This window comes from Acinonyx jubatus, chromosome A2 (assembly GCF_027475565.1).
Source record: "Acinonyx jubatus isolate Ajub_Pintada_27869175 chromosome A2, VMU_Ajub_asm_v1.0, whole genome shotgun sequence".
NCBI lineage: Eukaryota > Metazoa > Chordata > Mammalia > Carnivora > Felidae > Acinonyx > Acinonyx jubatus.
In genome coordinates this window covers 29,307,405-29,328,397 of record NC_069383.1, presented here as the reverse complement: position 1 = coordinate 29,328,397, position 20,993 = coordinate 29,307,405, and the positions used below count along the sequence as shown (strand labels likewise).

Below are 20,993 nucleotides of genomic sequence, written 5' to 3'. Positions count from 1 at the left end.
CTTTATTAATCAGAAATAGGAACCTATACAATAAATCTCTAAAGGCTCCTGTTATGAACAAATAAAATATGTTGGAATAATATGTTATATATATGTTGTATATGATACATATGATATATGTGATAACTTGTCAGATCATTTTGATTGATTGCCAGCCCCTTCCAGAGTGTAAAAATAACAAATGAATAAGCAAACATTAAATTTCTATAAAGTATCCCATTACTAATATCATAAATACTTGCTAATGTTTCAAATTAAACTGTAGTTCTCTGCACGATAAAGAGAGACATTTTGTTAAAAATTTCCGTGTTCCCACTACAAAGTTGTTAAGGCCATGTACTTTGTGAGTTCCAAATGTGAACGTTCGATGCATCTGAATGGAGTCTTTGTCCCTTTGCTTCAAGGCATGGAGGAGTGACCGCAGGAACTTTCTGTGCTCTGACAACCCTTATGCACCAACTAGAAAAGGAAAACTCCATGGATGTTTACCAGGTAGCCAAGATGATCAATTTGATGAGGCCAGGAGTCTTTGCTGACATTGTAAGTAATAGAACAGTGAACTAAACCTTCACCATTAGAGTACTGCTTACTTCCCAGAGGCTGCCAAAATCATTTTATCATGTATCAAAAGAGGCCACCTTGACTGATAACATTTCCATGTGGTGTTCAAGCTGGATTACGAGTTACTTAGTCCACAATCCATAGAACTGGAATAATAAACAATAAACATTCAAAGTTTATCTTCTGGAAAATTAAATGTATAAAATTTAAATTTCACCTGTGTCTTTTTGCAAGATTTATTGTAATTCTGAAAAATACCCTCAAAAGCACCAACTAATCTGAGAACTCTCTATTTTTCTGTGTCTCTACTCTGAGACTGTAGCAGGGCCCATGCTCACCTTTGCTCAAAGCAAGGCGTGGGGCCAGTCAGGCTGCTAGAGTGTAAAGACTACTTAGTAAACAGTGGGTCTTGTAAAAAGGATTCTGCGTGAGCCTGAGCTGACAGTGCAGTCCTTTCTGGGACCTCTTCATAGAGAGACCCAGTGGATTTCATGACAAGTGGAAAAATGAGAATGAGTGGCTTACAGGTGCCTTGTACCAAAGGATTACATACAAGTTGATAAATCGGTAACAGTAACCTGTCACATCATTTTCTGATTCCATGACATAGATAAACAAGAATGGAGTGCTGGGGCACCTAGGTGGCTCAGTTGGCTAAGCGTCCAACTCTTGATTTTGGCTCAGGTCACGAACATACAGTTTGTGAGTTCGAGCCCCACGTCAGACTCTGCTGACAGTGCGGAGCCTACTTGGAGCTCTCTCTCTCCCTCTACCCCTCCCCCACTTGCTCTCTCTGTCTCTGTTTCTCTCTCTCTCTCTCCCCAAATAAATAAATAAACCTAAAAAAAAAAAAAAAAAGAATGGAGTGCTTACCACTGGCAAAAGTATGTTGGCCAATTTTCTAGGTCAATTGAAATTGACCTAGGTCAATTGAATGTTAGCTACTTGAAAAGCTACTTTAAATTTCTTCAGAAAGAGATATGAATATAGATTGTGTACCTCCGCCGAGTTTAACAGACCATTTAACACAATGCCCTTCCGCGAACAGTGTCAACGCGTGACTGAAAATTTCCCTTCGTTTTACAAACGTGCATCTTCACGGAGCTTCCTGTTTACGATCTCCCCTTCTCTATTCTCCAGGAGCAGTATCAGTTTCTCTACAAAGCTGTCCTCAGTCTTGTGAGCACGAGGCAGGAAGAGAATCCATCCACCTCTCTGGACAGTAATGGCGCGGCATTGCCCGATGGAAATATAGCCGAGAGCTTGGAGTCGTTAGTGTAGCGCAGAAAGGGGCGAGGGGAATCCTTATTGAGCATTTTTTGCCTCTTCCTGAAGCTAGACAGGAAAATCACTTCAGTTCTTCTGTTATCTGTTCACTTTCCATCACCTGACAGTAATTTTCACGACATAGGATCCTGCTGCCAAATTTACATCATTAACAACGTGTGCCTTTTTGCAAAACTTCTTGTAATTCACTTATTGTGTCTAAACTAAAATGATTGGATTTTACAGTATTTCTAAGAATGGAATTGTGGGTTTTTTTTTTTCGTATTTTAACAGGAAATTTGAATTTATAGATATTAGGAATTCCCAACTACAGAAAACATGTTTGTTCTTAGTGTCAAATTTTTAGCCATATTTGTAGCAATCATCAGGTTTGCTAGAAATATAACTTTTAATATAGTAGATTGTAAATAAAACACTCCATTCCCTATGATATTCAATGTTTCACAACTGCAGTATTCACCTAAAGTAGAAATAATCTGGTACTTACTGTAAATACTGCTCTAGTGTCTCCATGGACCAAATTTATATTTATAATTGTAGATTTTTATATTTTACTACTGAGTCAGTTTTCTAGTTCCGTGTAATGGTTTAGTTTAATGATGTAATTCATTATCTGGTCTTACCCTACAAGTCTTCTGATATTCTTCCATGTCATCTCAGTAATTAACTCTGTTTTAGCATGTAACTTTAACTTTTATGGAAAATAGAAATACGTTTGTTTTGAAAGATGTTTTTATGAGAATAACACCTTACCCAACATCGTTTCATTGGTTTTTATCCAAGGCATTGCAAAAATAAATATAAATATTGCTATCAACGTGCGTTTGTTTGGGGAGTGCTGTGCCGGGGCACGTGTAGCAGAAACTTGTGGGCACGGGTCCACAATGATGATGGAAGTGAAGAAAGGTTGATGGGATGGAGCAGCATATAGAGCTGTGAGTCCCAATCTGTGCATCGAGACACATAGGGAACTCACAGAATTTAAAGTTTTGAGAACATAGCAACAGTACTCATACTGCCCAACTACTGTTACTGACTTCCTGGACCTAACTACCGTGTACCAAGAAACGTGGGGGGACTTTGACTTAGAAACAAGCTGGGACTGGAGCACCTCGGTGGCTCAGTCGGTTAAGCGTCTGACTTCGGCTCAGGTCTTGATCTCGCGGTTTGTGAGTTCGAGCCCCGCGTCGGGCTCCGTGCTGACAGCTTGGAGCCTCGAGCCTGCTTCAAATTCTGTGTCTCCCTCCAGAGGCCCCTCTCCCACTTGCACGCTGTCTCTCTCTCTCTCTCTCAAAAATAAATAAACATTAAAAACTAAATTTAAAAAGAATCAATCTGGGACTTAGAAGCAGGCAGATTTGCCAGTCGGGGACTGGTTTGGAAGCCAGGTGGATTGATAGACAAAGCTCAGGAGCTCTTAAACCCCGGGTCCTATGTCAAGGCACATTGTCAGGATCTAAGAGCTGTGTGGAGCTGCAGTGCAGGAAAACAGCATCAGCCTGGGTGATGGGCCGTCCCCTGCCCCAGCCGGGAGTGTTTTGTAGCACTGCCTGATGGGGAGGGCTCTAATCGCCAAGAATGCCCACATCAGGATCCCGAGCGGGAGGCCAGGAAAAGTTTCATTTAAACCAGGGCTCTCAGAATATGGTTCCCAGACCAGCAGTATCAGCAAAACCCGGGAACTTGTTAGAAATGCCAACCCTTGAATCCCATCCCAGACCTACCGTATCAGCAACTCTGAGATGAAGCTCTACAATCTAATCCAGGCTAGAGCTTGAGAACCATTGCTCTGTCGCAACAATTCAGGGAGCCTCCAGTTTCCTTAGTTTGCCAAACCCTTAAAATAGAACCAAAATTAGCTTTCCGCTTAAGGCAACACTTATGAGGGAATGTGAAATAGGAAAAAGGTCAACAGATGATAGAGTGTCACAAATCTCAAGATGTTGGTAAGCACTGCTTTACCAGGCACAACAAAATTTACTGTGCTTCTTTCTCACCCTCCCTGGGAGGAAAGCCACAAGGCTAACTTTGATTCCTTGGTTGCTTCTCTAACCTTATCTCCTAGTCCTATGTTTTATGTTCTTTCCCTCATAACCCACAATGTTTCACCGTAAATTGCTCCGAACCAAGAGTATACATGTCACCTTAATAATTTTGTCTGGTTTTCCCTTGGCCTTTGTCCCAAGAACAAACACCCGTTTGGGGGGGATATGGATTTTTTTTTTCTGGCCTTCATGGTTATTTACCCGTGAGGTGCCTTGCAGAATCTCTTCCAAAGGCAAGTACTTATGAAGCAATATGTGTGGTAATTCAACATTTCATAGACAAATTCCAATAAATATACCAAAACTATAAGGTCCGTCATAGTTGTAGTGTGATACTCCCTGAAAATTTATAGCAGCTCCTTCTTCACACATATTTAATACAAACATTTCATACATACATATTCTACTCATTATTATGGCAAAGAAATCTTAATTTTTGTATTTCTGATCTGAAACTCCCTAATTCGTTAGCATCTAAAATGACTTAGAGAACTTGGAAAATAAGATCTCTTTATAAGCAGATATAATTTTACATATTAGAATTGAATCCCACTTGCAAACAGCACATAGAATCAGAAGTGCTGATCATGTATTGGATTAAAATGAACTTTTTAAGGAAAATTGGAAAATCTACATATTTGTCAAAATAAAGCACATTTGTTATTAGTATAAACCCCAAATGAATAGCATTCACTCGCTGATTGCAAAATATTCTCATACATCAGAGGGCCCCTCATCACTAGTACAATATTGGTATGTTAGAGCAGGTGGTATTAAATATTAAAGCATATAAATGACATGTATTATACCACTTCTAAGAATCTAAACATCCTTGGAATTAAATTAGAATTCACAAGGTTTTTTTTTTTTTTTTTTTAGAGTAATCATTTTTAAAACTTAAGATAAAGGGAGTGGGAGTAAGAAAGGCTGTGGGTGTGAATTTGAAACTTCTCATCGCGGACACAATACATTCTGCTCAGTCCATCCATGGTGACACATTCTAAGCAGGCCACGAGACTGACCTTTGAAAAACTTTCCAAATATGCTAATTTGCAATGCTTTCCTCCTCAACTCTGGATGTGCCATTCAGCATCTCTCTCAGATTCTTAGGATCTTGCTTCAGCCCTAGAGGAGATGCCTCAGTTCTGAATTATCCACATAGAGAAATGAACAGATGCAAGAAATGTCTGCCTTGCGCTCACTTGTTTAATGAAGCCATGCACTAGAAACTATTGCGTGAAGGCTCCTAGTGAGGAATATTAATTTTTTTAACGTTTATTTATCTTTGAGAGAGACAGAGCATAAGTGGGGGGGAAGGGAGAAGGAGACACAGAATCTGAAGCAGGCTCCAGGCTCTGAGCTGTCAGCACAGAGCCCGACACAGGGCTCGAACTCATGAGCTGAAATCATGACCTGAGCCAAAGTCGGACACTCAACCGACTGAGTCACCCAGGCACCCCTCCTAGTGAGGAATATTAAATTAGAAAAGTCTCTCATAGGGGCACCTGGGTGGCTCGGTTAAGTATCCGATTCTCAATTTCAGCTCAGGTCATGATCTCAGGGTCATCAGATCAAGCCCCACATCAGGCTACACATTAAGCATAGAGTTCGGTTGAGATTCTCTCTCTCTCTCTCTCTTTCTCTCAAAATAAAACAAAATCTTTAAAGAAAAATAAAATAGGATTCCTCCCCAGGAGGCAGCTGTCTGTCAGCATGGTTGAAGAGTTTGTGAAATGCAAAATCTAGCCTGGGAAGGTGGTTGTGTTCACCAAGCCCTCCTGCCCCTACTGCACGAGGACCCAAGAGCTCCTCAGCCAATTGCCCTTCAAACAAGAGGTTTTGGAGTTTGTTGATATCATAGCCACCAGTGACACTAGCAAGATTCAAGGTTATTTGCAACAGCTCACAGGAACCAGAACAGTTCCTCAGATCTTTATCCATAAAGATTTAGAGGGATGCACTGACCTAATGGAAATGCATCAGAGTGGGGAGCTGTTGAAGCAGCTAGAACAGATTGGAGCTCTACAGTAATTATAGGGCAGAACCCAGGATGATATCCCCCTTGAAAGCTGGATGGCATTTCAAATGAGGACCACACTTTCTGGTGGATGGATCTGGGGCTAACAGCCACAGCAACTGTTTACTTAAAATTCTGAAATGTGCTCACCAAAAAAAACGGGGGGGGGGTGGATTTTTGGGCAAAAACAGCTTTTCCTTCTTTTGACTCAGTATTGAAAGGGGACTAACTTGCCCCAAACTATAGGTCTGAGAAAGTTGATAGACATCTTGGATTTCTTCTCCATTGGCCCTTTGGGTTCCAAAGGACCATGACAAGTTATGGCTTAGGATTCAACCAATGACCCAAAAGACATTTTTTCTCTTTGGCACATGTCTCTTACTGTTCTCCATATGCTAGGACCCCTCTACCTCTAAGCCAGTGTTTCTCAACCAATATTATCCCAAACCCCGTAGGATGAATCTAGAACTGGTTTCTGCTATTGCCTGAAAGTTTCTCCGTTGAGTTTGACTTGATAGATTTTGCATTACAAAAACAATTGGTATTTTGAGTGTGCTTTTTCAAGCTCTATGTGTCTCCCCAGTCATTATCCCCATCCCACCCTATCCTGTCTTGGGAATCATTGCTCTGAATCCATGTTCTTAATCTTGACAACTCACAGATCTCACAAGACATGTTCAATACTGTGAAGGGTCTTAAGGACCCAACTTGGGAAATGCCACACGAAAAGTTAAGCACGATTGCTCTTCACTTGGTGCCACAGGGATCAGAGGTCTCAGTAGAGCAGCTGCAATAATGGGGCTCCTCCTTCCCTGTCTAAGATGGTCATCCAGGCAAACCTGAAGAAGAGGATTTGTTTAGATTATGAACAGAAGTGAAATGCAACATTTATAATATTACCACAGAAAACTTGCAAACCCCTTCCCCAACAGTATGTCCGTGAAAGGGGCCAAATTTGAGAAACGTCCTAAATGATTGTCTCTCCCTCCTTTTTTCCTTCCACTCCGTGAAAACTTAAGAGTTCCTTCTTGTTAAGTTTGATCTAGAACTCCAATATTAAGTTAATTTCCTCCCGCAGTCCCTAGTGGGAATGGTTAATTTCTTTTCTAATAAATGCTCAGAGATGACAGTGAAAAAATAAATAAGTAAACAAACAAGCAAATAAAGAAATAAATACCATAAAATAGATTTCTTTAAAAAAAAGAAAATTCTTTCATAACACCTTTATTTCAAGTAAGTGCTTTAATGGATGCAGGAAGTTACACCTGCATTTCTGAGGCTTTTTAGAGAGTAAATGGAAACCTTCCACCTTTTGTCATTCTAGTATGTCCAGTTCTAAGCTCATGGTGATGCGTAAAGAGATTCAAAGAACCAGTTAAACAAAACATGAAGTGGTTAGAAAATAATGAAGGCCAATGAGGAGAGACTGATAATTGGGGTCATAACTGTATTCGCAGAGTCCACCCACATGCCACTCTCCTTCTAGGGTGCCTTCCAAGGCAGATGGTCTTTTCCAAAAATAGCTCAACAGTATCTTCCATCGCACATGTGATTCTTTGAAACTCATCCCACTGAGCAGTGGGATCTATGGTCCCTCCCCTTGAATCTGGGTGGATTCGTGACTACGGCGAAAGTGACACCATGTGATTTCTGAGGCTAAGTCATAAAAGGCAATACAGCTCTTTTGGGATGTTCACTCTGAGAACAGGGCCACCATGCTGTGAAGCCCACGCATGGAAAGACCCACGTGGAAAGGAAACCAGGCCCTGGCCCTCTGCCTTAGCTGAGCTTCCAGCTGACAGCTAGAACCACCTTGCCAGCTCTGGGAACAAGCTGTATTGCAATGCATCCCCCAGATCCCAGTCAACACAGCCCAAGTGACACTGTGTGAAGCAGCGACAGCTGTTCCCCCTGAGTCATGCCCAGACTGCGAATTAAAACAAAAATTTTGTTTTAAGCCACTCCATTTTGGGGTGGTTTGTTACACAGGATAGTAATTAGAACACTTCTTAAACCTCAAGGCCCAAAAAGCTATAAACTATGGTCCCCTGGCTCCCTTGCAGCTAGAGTTGTGGGGGTGAATTATATTCCACCAAATACAGACAGCCACAGTCTGGAAACATAGACAATATTGTTTTACCATGCACTGTAATATAATATTAACCCATTTATTATGTATTTGCCTATGTTTCTTGACTCTCTGGCCACTCTATAAATATTGTCACACAAGATTTGGAATACAGAAATAAGGCAGAGGCCATCTTCCTGTTCTCCTTGACCCTACTGGTCAAAGGAAGAAGATCGTAGACCTGTGGGCAGCTGAGCTCCAGTGTACGGAGTTGAGAACCAATAGCAGCCGTGACGGGAAGACCAAGTACTCCTGATTCAAGCTTCCCAATACGTGGGCCCCAGCTATGAGTATAAGATCTTGCTCCTACTGCCTTGTGTGCCTTTCTCCTTTAATACCTAGCATGGTTTATGTTTCCTCTTCCTAATAACTGATTCAGTAGCCTGGAGACGTGTCTAAATGACGTTCTCAGTTTTTTTTTAAGTACCTTCTTATTCTTCAACTACAACAGAGGCCTCTGAATATCACACTCTCTCACCCTTTCCCAAGTCCCTCTCAACACTGGAGCCAAAACAATCTTTTAGAAGCACAAAGTTGATCTTACCAGCCCCCTGGATTATTGATCATGACATAATTTCAATCTATTGTGACCCAATGATTGTGATAGTTGGGGCTGATTCAAATATCACAAAATGATGCCCTTTACCCACCCTTATGCTCTGGGGAAATTTCAACAAGCACTCTAAGAAGCAACAAACGAAAGAGAAATGTGAAGAGTGCCTCTTCAGCATTACCAGCTAATGCTAAAAGATAGCAAAACTGTTTTATATACAAGCAGAGCCTATAACAACCTTCCCTTATCTATACTTCCACCTTTACCACACTTTACCACCAGGCTTCTAAATGTGTCACTACTATACCACACACACACACACACACACACACACACACCACTGTATGCCAGGCCGCAGGCCTCATGATGGGTGTTAAAAAATACATTGGAATATTAGAGTTCCCACAGAAGCAGCCGCTGAGACAATGTGTTAAGTACAAGTAGGTTGTCCCAGAAAATACCCATCAGTAGGTACATTAGGGAAATATCATAATCATATTTGTAGTTTTGAAAGACCAATGTGTCTAATGTGTTTGCTGTGAGGAGAACGGACATCAAGGAAGTAATTCTGGATACGGGGAGGCCAGGTAAAAGGCTGTTGCAATGATCCACATACAAGATGACAGTGACCTTGGATGAGACTAGCTATACGTGGTAGAAAGACAAGGATGAAGTCCAAGCATGGATGAGGATGGATTCGGCGGAGAAGAGGAAGAAGTCCTGATTTGCTGAATGTGGGAGTAAAAGAAAGGAAAGTATCAAAGATTACATCCTAAACAGAAAGAAGACAGTGGTTGCCGTTTCCTGAGATGGGCAATCAGGTCGAAGAACTACTTTGGGGGGAAAGTCCCTAGAGTGGCCCCACTGAGAAACCCTAGTTTATACTCTAAACTCTTAAATCTATACTGGGACATATCCCAACAGAAATATTAGTAGTAGGTGGGTGTATACATACTCAGAAGCTCAGGTGAGGACGTTTGGATTCTTTAGCGATAAAGGTGATGTTCAAAGCCTATCTTCGTTAAACATCTTACATACTGAGCCATTTGCATAATGGTTAAATTTAAAATTTCACACACCAGAAATTAAATGGAACCACTCTGTGCCAGCCAAAATATTTAAGGTTTTTTAAAAAAAAAAAAAACACATTACTATAGTATTTTAACAATCTGTGCCCCTCATCTTTTCTCTTGGTCTTCTCTGTTCTACAGCCTATTCCAGTTTCTTTCCTCTATCAATTCCCATTTAATTTCTACCTCTTTTTAAGTATTTCTCTCAGCTTAGAAGAAAAAACTCCTTTTATCAACAGTTTGCTAGTAAGATAAGCAGGATTTTTCTGTATTAGAGTTGCCGGGCTTCTGATCAAGTGTGGGGACTTGCTTCACCCTGTGCCAACTTCACCAAGAACCTGGCTTGGTTAGAAGAAAACGCCCTTCAAATGAATTGAAGCCAGGTGTTCGGCTGCTGCTTTAGTTGTGCCTGGCAACAGCCCAGAATCATCTTCAAAGAGACGAGCCATATCACTGCTGTTTTATCAGGCTCTGAGGCTGGAAGTGAGATTCTCAGGGTTTATGAAAGCATTATTCAGTGATGTGGTATACTTTAGCAATCAGCACAGCACTGGAAGACACCAGAAAACTTGTATTTTACACCAACAACATAAAGGAGAAGGTCAGAACCTGTTAACCTTGCAAGTTAGGACCCAACACTATGTTTCATAATTCTTGCTAACAAAGAGTAAAAATGAGTGTTAGGACTAAAACAAAATTGGAAAAAGGGAGTTAGCAGATTAGCAGTCAGTGACTACCAAGTATTGCTCCAAAACAGAAAGCTTTTCTCACTGGATCCTTTCCGGTGGATTTCAAGTCTGGTAAATGTAGTTTCACTGCAATCAACAAACGTAAACCCTTGTAAAGAAAGCTAATCTATACGACACATAAGGGTAATATTAGCTACTCTGCATGACTGCAAATTGTGCGCTGCAACTAAGGGGGAGCTAGTCACATCATAAACATCAAGTATTATGACATGTATTTAATGTGATTAATACTTATTATGAAGGTGGTAAAATGTTCTGATAAATTACATATTTGAAAATTTTTGACAGAAGCGTCTTGAAAGAGCAGTGTCTTTCTGTAATTCTCAAAGAGGCACCATATGGGCTAGTGGTGGTCCTAATAACCCACCATAGAGGTATTATAAATCAAAGCGTTTCCCAAATTTTATCAAGTACATATTTTGACTGGCTTCAAATGACAATAAAGCTTCAATATTAAGTCTCGTCCCCTTAGGCAAGCATTTAACTTTGTGAGACACATTTTCTCTTCTGTAAAATCAGTGACCGAACCAAATGATTGTTGCGGTCCTTTCCGCTCCACTGCTTTAAGATTCTCATTAAGGAGCAGATATACCTATAGTTTGAGTAGCATGGATCCTTGAGAAGTCTTCCAAAGGTATCCAAAAGATTGAAAAAACTTCTTTAAGCTAAAATCTCATTAACACAAATGGCAGGCAGAAATGCTACGGCAAAAGAGGTAAGAACACTAACTTTGAACATCTACAAGGGGCCAGACTTTACCCTTACATTTTCTCATTAACCTTTATAACTATCCTGCAAGTTACTGTTATCCTTATTTTATGGAGAAGTAGCTCATATGTTGTAAAATCAACCAAACTGCTTTTAGGGGAAGAACTTCTAGGGTTTCCTTTGTCTAGGACAAGGAAAACTGGACAACACAAATATAGATATTATATGAAAGATGCCAAAAGAGATCTGGAAGATGTGAGTGTTCAGTCTACTACCATGGTAACACCAGGGTGTTAACAAAGTACAGTTAAAGGGCCACATCTGCCCAACACTTGTTTTTAAATATAAAGTTTCATTGGAACACAGTCATATCAGTTCATTTATGTATTGTGTATGGCTGATTTCACACTACAAAGGCAGAAATGAGAAGTCATGACCCCCTTTGGCCTACAAAGCCTAAAATATGTACTATCTACCCTTTATAGTAAAGGTTTGCTGATCCCTTGGTGAGCCATTCGCTTGTAATTATATTCTACCCATTCACCCCTAGATCTTACCACCACCACCTTCGTTATTGAAATTTCTCCTGGAAAGCTGATTGAGAGCCAATGCAGTGTGTGATTACACCCATCTTTACTCAAACTTACTGACATTTACTTTTCCAGCACTGCCACCAGCACAGATAACAGACTAGCTCTTCAATCATACCCCCTTTATCATTCATTGCTAGTATGAAGTCCAACAAAGTAATTACACTGAGCACTCAACACGTTTCCCTCACCCACCTAAGGTGCTAGTTCCCTAGTTCCCATTCCATCTGGGCACTCTTCCAGATTGCAGGTAGAATCAATGTGACATTCATATTTTCTAACTGACCATGTTGAACTCAATGTTGTGGTTAAAAAATTGCCATAACAGAAATGTCTCTATGTATTAGTATTGATCTCCGTATATTATTTTTGACAGGTGGGACTAAACCTTAGTCAACTCTGATCCATTTCAAATAGCAGAGATGTTTTCTCAACTTCTAATTTTTTTTTTAACGTTTATTCATCTTTGAGAGACAGAGCGAGAAACAGCCTGAGCGGGGAAGGGGCAGAGAGAGAGACACACAGAATCTGAAGCAGGCTCCAGGCTCTGAGCTGTCAGCACAGAGCCCAACGCGGGGCTCAAACTCACGAACTGGGAGATCCTGACCTGAGCCGAAGTCGGACGCTCAACGACTGAGCCACCCAGGCACCCCTCTCAACTTCTATATACCCTACACATAATGCCTCCTTATTTCAAGGGCAGAATTTATTCCATATGCCAGGATATGAGAATAGTCCTGAAAAGTCAAACAAGGGTTTAGTTTATATTTCTAAATGGAAATGTTTTTTCCCCAAGGAACAAAAATGAAAAGGTTTTATTTATAATTGAATCATTTTATAACAACTTGAGATATAATTCACAACCTATGTAATTCACACAAAGTATACAATTCAGTGATTTTTAATATATTCACAGAGTTGTGATACCATTACCACAATCAACTCTACAACACTTGACCACCCTAAAAAGAAACCCCAAACTCATTAGCAGTCACTACCACTTTCCCCCAAACCCCCAGCCCTAGGCAGCCACTAATCTACTATTCTGGACAATTTCTTATAAATGAGATCATATCAAAATGTGGACTTTTGTGTCTGGTGTCTTTCACTTAGCATAATGTTTTCAAGGTTCAACCATGTTGTAGCATGTATCAGAACTTCATTCCTTTTTTACTGCCAAGTAATATTCCATTGTACGGATATATCACATTTTGTTTATTCATTTATTAGTTGATGAACACTTGGCTTGTTTTGATTTTTTGCTATTTTGAATAATACTACCATAAACATTTGTTTACAAGTTTCTGTGTGGACATACGTTTTCATTTCTATGGGGTATGCACCTAAGAGTGACATTGCTGACTCCTATGGTAACTCTATGCTTAACCTTTTGAGGAGCCACCAAACTGTCTTCCCAAGTGGCTGCACAATTTTACATTTCCACCAGCAGTTTGTGAGAGTTCCAATTTCTCCACACCCCCACAAACACTTGCTATTATCTTTTTCATTATAATTATCCTAGTAAGTATGAAGTGGTATCTCATTGTATGTTTGACTTGCATTTCCCTGGTAGCTAATGGTGTTGAACATCCTTTCGTGTGCTTATTTGTTTTGTATATCTTCTTCGGAGAACTGTCAATTCACACCCTTAGTCCACTTTTTAGTTGGGCTCTTTGTCTACTTATTGAGTTATAGTAGTTCTTTACATATTCTAAATACAGGTTCCATGCCTACCTGATATATGATTTGCAAAAATTTTTCTTTCATTGTATGGGTTGTCTTTTTGTTTTTGTGATGGTATCCTTGGAAGCACAAAAGTTTTTAATTCTGATGATGCCCAATTTATCTACTTTTCTTTTTTGTTCTTTGTGTTTTTGGTTTCAATTATTTTAGAAACCATTGCTTAATCCAAGGGCATGAAGACTTACATCTATGATTTCTTCTAAAAGTTTTATAGCATTTGCTCCTACATTTAGGTCTTTGGTCCATTTTGAGTTAATTTTTGCATATACTGTGAGGTAGGGGTCCAACATCATTCTTTTGCATGTGGATATCTAATTGTTCCAGCACCTTTTGATGAAAAGACTATTTTCCTCTATTGAATTGTCTTAGCACCCTTTTCAAAAATCAACTGACCATAAATATGAGGATTATTTCCGGACTCTCAATCTATTCCTATTTTATTCTTTTTCATACTACTGTAAGTTTAATTATTTTTTCAGTATCATTTTTGTTTTCATTTATTGATAATTATACAGAAATACAATTCATTTTTGTATATTAATCTTGTGTCCTGCAACTTTGCTGAACTCAAGTATTAGTTCTATAATTTTCTTAAAGTCTTCTTTTGGATTTTCTACATATAAGATCATACCATCTCCAAATAGAGATAGTTTTACTTCTTCTTTCCAAATATGGATGTGTTTAATTTCATTTTCTTGCCTAATTGCCCTGGTTAGACCCTACAGTACAAGTTGAGTAGAAGAGCCAAAAGCAAATATTACTGTCTTGTTTCTGATTTCAAGGGGAAATCCTTCAGCCTTTCATCATTAAATGTGATGCTAGCTATGGGTTTTTCATAGATGCTCTTTATCAGGTTAAAAAAAGTCAGTTCCTAGTTTATTGAGTCTTTCTATTATGACAGGGTGTTAGATTTTGTTAAATGCTTTTTCTGTCTCTAACAAGGTGATCATGTGGATTTTCATTTAATCTTACCTATTTCCTTTTCCAAATGCTCAAAAGAAAACTATAAGAAATGTTATTTACTAGATAAATCATAATTTTACCAAAGAGCCATAAAACAGAACTATTGCAAAGGTTCATAGGTAAGTAATCTAAAAGTGTCTAACTGACTCATTTGAAAAATACAAAAATATAGCTGTGGAAAAATTTTTTTCTTACCAAAAAAGATAAAAGTTTATCTGCTGATGATAGGAAAATATATTCTTATAAGAAACAAGGCTGCACAATAAATTAACATATAACACAATCATCGCTTTTACATACACGTGAAAAAAATACATGTAGAATTATTAAACTTCTCTGGTAATTACTGGCATCTCCTTTTCCAAATGCTTTCATATTAAAATAGAGACTTATATTTTAAAAATATCATTACATTGACTGACTCAAAAAAAAATATCATGCTTTATATTTCAAAGTAGTACATTAGCAAGCATGTTTGTTGCACAAATGTTCAAAACGACGCTACATGGGAAGACAACAAGATATAATTCTCAGTTATGGTGTGATCATGCTCTGTGCTGAATATATAATGCCTTCTGCTTGAATTCGCTCCAAAATTGGTCCATAGATCTCCTTTGAAAAGGGACCCATCAGGCCTTTAGCTTTAATTTCACCTGGAAGAAAATAAATTTGTAGTTACCACTTTAAAGGTGTTACGAAGGTTAGTTTCCACAGCAAGGGTCTCCAAACCATTAACAGGGAAAGGGGTTACCTGGAGACTGAAAGCACAGGGGGACTCAGGGACAGAGTCAGTGCATGCGTCTAACTGCACTAACTACTGCCAAAATGATCAGAGAATAAAGAGTAGTATGAAAGGAAAGTAAACTTAACTTGTCTGCTTTATTTGCTGATTAAAAAAAAAAGCATAACAACAACAGAATGAATTAAAACCAGTCTGATTATTTGGGCACAGGCTTCTCTGAGGGAGACTGAAAGAGCCTGTCTGAGTGCTTTTCTTAAAGTCCATGACGACCTCATTCCTCATCACTTCTTCAACTTTGGTTCCTCAAGAACTAAGTAGGTAGTTTAATTTGATATTAGCTGATATGCTATTGTAGATACATTTTCTCAGTATTTCACATTTGTGTGCTTGATGTTTGTTATTCCCTTCACATACTCACAAGGGCCAAATGGGGGATTCTATTCAGAGGTAGTGCTTACTGAATGTATAGATGATCTTAAGGGGAGAGAAGACGGTTGAAATCTGAATTCGCTCAATCCAAAATATTGAGTACTGATAACATACTGAGACATGAAGAATAATAAAACATGGTCTATATTTTTTGAGGATATGAAAGTGAATCCCCTCTGCTATGTCAGTGTTAACTACCCCTAAAATATGAAAAACGAAGGAAAGGAAGAATTAATATTGCCTGGGGGGGGGGACACATATGTGGTAGGATCTTTATGTATTATTTCACTTCAGCATCACCAAAAACCTCTGAATTAGGGAAGACAATCCCCACTTTAAAGATGAGGGAGTGCTAGCTCAGAGACACTGAGTAACTTGCACCCCATGACTCTGCCATCTTGTGATTGAACTCGGAGAGAAATAGCTGCTAACTCCAAAACCCGTGGCTTTTACTCACCACAACGTGATCTCCCGGTCAGCACTCAACTTCTGAGACGGCTCACTTTTAGTGAACTCCAGTGTCATACTCACGAGTAATTATTTGACATCCAGGCACCGAATGACTTAGAGATGATATGGAGACAGGTTCAGTTCTCCAATGAAGGAACTTACCATCAAGCAACATCTTGGCTGCCATAGCAGTGGGTAACCCCACAGTTTTCGCCATGGCTGAAAAGCCATTGACGTCCCCATAAACCACAAGGTCAATGGTTTTATTTTCTAAATGTCCGGAAGGATGTCTGATTCCAAAACTGTCTCTCATCACAATCATATCTTTCTCTCCAGGGCCTTAAAATAAACAAACAGACATTACTAAATGTCATTATCATTGCACTCCAATACTGCATTTCATCTGCTCCTGCCCTTTTGCTCTCACAACTTTCTCCTCCCATCATATGTGGCCCTTAGACAATTATCTATGCTGCTTTTTAGTCCAAAGACCAAGTGAAAAACTCAAGAAACGATAACCCTGCCCACGTTCCTCTGGTCAGGCTGGTAGCCCAGGAGCCCGGCTACAGATGTGAGGGCACTGCGATAGAACACCCACTCCTCACTCAAAAATGCTCCTTTAGCATTTCCCTAATGCATTAAAAGTGAAGCTAATATCTGTTCCTTTCCCATATTCCCCAAGTTCATTCCTATTTGATAGCTCTCTGATTCTTCCCTCTGGAAAAATAGCGCAAGCGCCCTTTCCCTCCTTGCGTACTTCCTCCCACTACCGCTTGGCTCCAGCCTCCCATCCCATTCACTAACCGTGCTGACTGCATCTGACGCTGCTGCTTCTGGGATGTGTAACTAACACCCCAAGGCCTACCTACCATAGGAGAGTTTCCTGGCCAAATGCTTGGAGAGTGCATCCACCACAGACTCTGCTCGAGGGACTTGTTCATCCCCAAGTAAGCCCAACCTGAGAAGCACAAGAGGCAGCTGGGTTGGGACAAGTCTTACACATAATCTCACTTGGGAAGCAGGAGGGAGCTCTCTGGATTTTATCTTGAAAGGGAAGAACCACAAGATGATAATCCAAGCTATAGGACTCTCCTGAGTTGTAAATAACAATAACAACAGTAATGTTTTCATCTTCAGAATCATCCCCAGACTCCCCGGGGCAGTGCTCTCTGGAGCAGAACTGACACATTGTTAGTCTGTGCTGTTGCAAAGCTTCTTATGAGATTAATTTACAGGTTAGTTTTCCCACATTAAGGAGACCAGCATAATATGCCACAGCTGTGTGAATGAGAGTTTTAAAGTGGGTTCCAGAAGACCAGGAGAATCTCCTTCTGGAGAGAAAAAAATATCCCCGCTTTCTTGGGAACTGAAAGTTCTCAAAGTAGTAGTGTCTCAAAATAAGTATTTCCCAAGTTATAATCGCCACTGAATTTCTCTTTTTATCTGCTTTTTATCCCCACATGAACTCAATACATGGTAATCTCTCTACAACAGGCCAACATTAGAGCAGCAAATTAGTCAAAGACAATGTAAAATCTCTGGTTTCATCTTGACCTCTCTTTGACTACAAAGGACTAAGTAATCATTGATATTGAGATAATCCAGCATTTTGCTAAATTGATTGGTGCATGCCTACCGTTCAGCAGCCTCCAGCTGGGTATTGTCTCTTCCTAATTTCTTAAAGACAGCTTCCTTAAGCACATCATGCGTGGAGGAGGGTGAAATCCCAACAAGTTCACAAAGGAGTTCTTTCTGGTTATAAAAATAAAGACAGAATCCTAAATTCCTAATTAAAAAAAAATCAGCCGAGAAATTATGGTATTAAGACATTTGACCTCAAACACACCTCAAATTTTAAATTAGAAAGGACTAGAAATAGTAAACAGTAACACATATATATGCATACACGTGTCTGCACACCCACACATGAATAAATTATATTCCTAAATAATATTTCAGCAATAAAAATAGGTCATAACATCAAATCAATAAAAAATAGATGGTACCATATTTACCATCACATTCTCGCCTTTGCATATCTTCTCCATTACTTTTTTACCTGTTCTCCCTTACCCTCCAAGACCCATTTTGGCCAGGATCAAGTGAAAGGGGCTCATTGCTACAGCTGCCAGAAGCAACTGGAGTTCTTTTGTAGGTTCAAGAGATGAGAAAGACCCGGCAGATGATAAAACCTCAAAGCAAGAACACTTAAGCAGCAGTCATAGCTTTCTCTACTTTCTAAACAAGACTTTTTCCAGGATCTCAAGGAAAAAAGTTGTAATTTCGACTAGGAATCAACAAACTGGTTCACCACCTGGTTTTTTCAAGAAAAATTTTTATTGGAAGATAGCCATGTTCATTTGTCTATGTATTTGTGTATGGTGGAATTGAGTATGTATGGCCTATAATGCCTAATATATTTACAATCTGGCCCTTTACCAAACAACAACAACAACAACAACAACAACAACAAAAAACCACCTCACCAGCCCCTATTCTAAACTATAGCTACCAAACTACTGACCCATCCCCCCTTACTGTGAGAAGTGAGATAATTCATTTTCAGAAATACCAAATAAAAGCAGTTGCTGTCTAGTTAACAATAGGTTTACAGCTTATTGGAAATATGTATGAGCCACCCCCCCTGAAATGGAGTCTCAAACCCTTAGACACTTCAATTCCTGATTTTTCTCCCTGCTCTGTTTTGTGGACTTAATTTTGCGGGCTTTGCAATTAGCATGCACCCAAGAACTGAGGTCTCTGCATCACCTCAAGGAATGTAAGGCAAAGCCTTACATGGGCATAGGAGGCTTCCAGGTAAGGCTGTAACCTCTGTAGTGCTCAGCCAATGAGGAACCAGGGGAGGGACTTGCACACTAGGAGATAAATTGTCCGCCCTGACTTGCCCAGAGTGTGCCTGTCCATCAGACACCCAGTCTTGCAAGAACGTTGATTAAAGCCTCGTTTCACTGTGCTCCCTTTGCAGGGTGCAAAGGAGTCTTTGCGTCCCTCCTTTGATTGGGTCAGTGGACTTACTTCTCACAAGTACCAACCCTCCCAATCCAACGGCCTCAGTCTTGGAATTCACTGTGTATATATTTACTCACTCCTGTCCAACACATACATTTATGAAAGGTAAGAAAGATTTGGAAGGCTTTCAGATAACATAGAAAACTGAATCTAAAGCAATAGCTAGCAAGAATACCAAAGTTAGCAATACTGATCCTTTTCTCCTTATGATAAATTTCTGGCATTTTCTACTGGAATATGGGCACATTTGTTCAAGTTGGATGACCGACTGGTAACACCTGGCAGTTAGTGGAAACTCTACTTTACATGCAATTCCAAGCCTTCAGAGTCCCTTCCGACCTTGAGACTCTGAGATTTTAATGCAACACAGATTTGGACATAAATTCATAATTGAAAACTCAAATTACTCATGGTTAAAAATGATCAAATGATAGAACTGATGGGACTTGGGGGTGGGGAGTCTAGTTCTGTGACACCACCAGTAGCTCTCCCAGTTTATCAGTTCCAGGAGGCCCAAGTTTAATTCCTGTCACTGGGTCACCAGTTAGACAAGTGGTAGAGCCCAGAGCCCAAATCCATCTCTTCTCAGGGTGGAAGGAGCAATCAAGTAGTACAAGTGGCTGTAAGAAATAAGCCCAGTGGGTCAGGCCCATGATCTCTCCATTCTTCCATAACAGGGGAAGAAAAGAGGGTCTGGGGGTCATGGTTCATCTTCCTGCACATAAGCCACAGAATGGGTAATTTTGCTGGTCCAAACCAAAGTTCAAATCTGACCATTTCTGAAGAACAGCAAACAGCATATAACTCTGGCGTCACTCACCCAGGTGAGAGGGTTGGCCTCAGGTCGAAGGGCAGGAAATGGATCTCTGTTTATGAGACCCAGTTTTACAAATCCATTCAAAGCTTTGGCATAACCCTATAAAAAGAATTATGAAGTAGTAAATGAAATTCTTCCTTTCAAAGAAAAAAATTAAAAAGGTTTTTGGAAAGAGGGATCTGTCTTTGTAATTCATTTAGAAAACAGGCTTAAAGTATTCATCTGAATTGCTCGTATGTGGATGCAAACACCTTCAGGTTCAGAGGGGAATCAAGAGTGTCACAGCAATTCTGCTGGTTTACATAACAGACCTTGAAAGACTTTGGTCTTTACTTCTGTTTCTAGGTAACAAGGGAGGGGTATTTTCTGACAGCAGAGGGGCAAATTTCCTCCTGTGTTATGTGCTTTCAGTTCAGCAGAATCGTATTTAATAGAAAGGTTCCCTCTCTTATAATGAAAGAAGGAGCTTGTAAGAATATTATCACCCAAAAGCAGACAATCCATTCTACTGATTAAGAGCCACTATCCTAATGCATATAGGTAGCAGGAAGAGGTAAGAAGAGAGGTAGGAATCAGAGAGCTTCTTCTGAAATCACACCAATGTGGGGGAGGGGTGTCAAGAAGGAGCTGAGAAAGATCGCTTGGGAAGGTGACAGCAAGCTGGCTCTGGGAGGACAAGCAGGTAACAGGCAGGTTCAGGAGAGTAGCCAAAGCCTCCCTGTCATACTCAGATGATAGTGTCTCATATCCAATACTGGAAAGAATATTCAGGTTACTGAAGGGCTGCTGTCATTGCCCTGAATGGTGACCCTCATGGATGTGGACACTGCAACATCTTCCATCTTCTGGGGTTCTGTGGGAACAGCCATTATCCATACACATCCTTGAGAGCTTTATTCATTATTAAAACTCTTACAATTCTCTGTTCCTGGGTCTTCATGTTGCCAAGAGACTATATCTAAAGCTATCAGAAAATCCTAATTCCCGGAGCCCCCAAAATGTGACCACTCATATTCCTGGAACAAAATAAAGAAAACAGAATCAAGAAATCTGCCAGTACTGAGGATGTTATGACTTCATTTCAGACTAGAGTTTCTGCTGTGCTTACAGG

At 39.9% G+C, this 20,993-nt stretch overlaps 2 protein-coding genes and 1 pseudogene across 8 annotated transcripts in view; 2 read left to right on the top strand and 1 right to left on the bottom strand.

Moving 5' to 3' along the window:
• PTPRZ1 (protein tyrosine phosphatase receptor type Z1) overlaps positions 1–2,665 on the top strand; it is a 181,935-nt gene extending 179,270 nt beyond the window's left edge. For all 5 annotated transcript variants that reach the window (XM_027075352.2, XM_027075350.2, XM_027075349.2 and 2 more), the window contains 2 exons: positions 405–540; positions 1,702–2,665. In XM_027075352.2, the coding sequence (XP_026931153.2) occupies positions 405–540; positions 1,702–1,842 (277 nt within the window). In that variant the 3' untranslated portion in view covers positions 1,843–2,665. The remainder of the gene's footprint in view (positions 1–404; positions 541–1,701) is intronic.
• Positions 2,666–5,606: 2,941 nt separating this feature from the next.
• LOC106970634 (glutaredoxin-1-like) lies at positions 5,607–6,090 on the top strand (annotated as a pseudogene).
• Positions 6,091–12,504: 6,414 nt separating this feature from the next.
• AASS (aminoadipate-semialdehyde synthase) overlaps positions 12,505–20,993 on the bottom strand; it is a 63,376-nt gene continuing 54,887 nt past the window's right edge. For all 3 annotated transcript variants that reach the window (XM_015067309.3, XM_027075355.2, XM_015067310.3), the window contains 5 exons: positions 19,886–19,981; positions 17,672–17,787; positions 16,905–16,993; positions 16,198–16,374; positions 12,505–15,067 (listed from right to left, as the gene is read on the bottom strand). In XM_015067309.3, the coding sequence (XP_014922795.3) occupies positions 14,949–15,067; positions 16,198–16,374; positions 16,905–16,993; positions 17,672–17,787; positions 19,886–19,981 (597 nt within the window). In that variant the 3' untranslated portion in view covers positions 12,505–14,948. The remainder of the gene's footprint in view (positions 15,068–16,197; positions 16,375–16,904; positions 16,994–17,671; positions 17,788–19,885; positions 19,982–20,993) is intronic.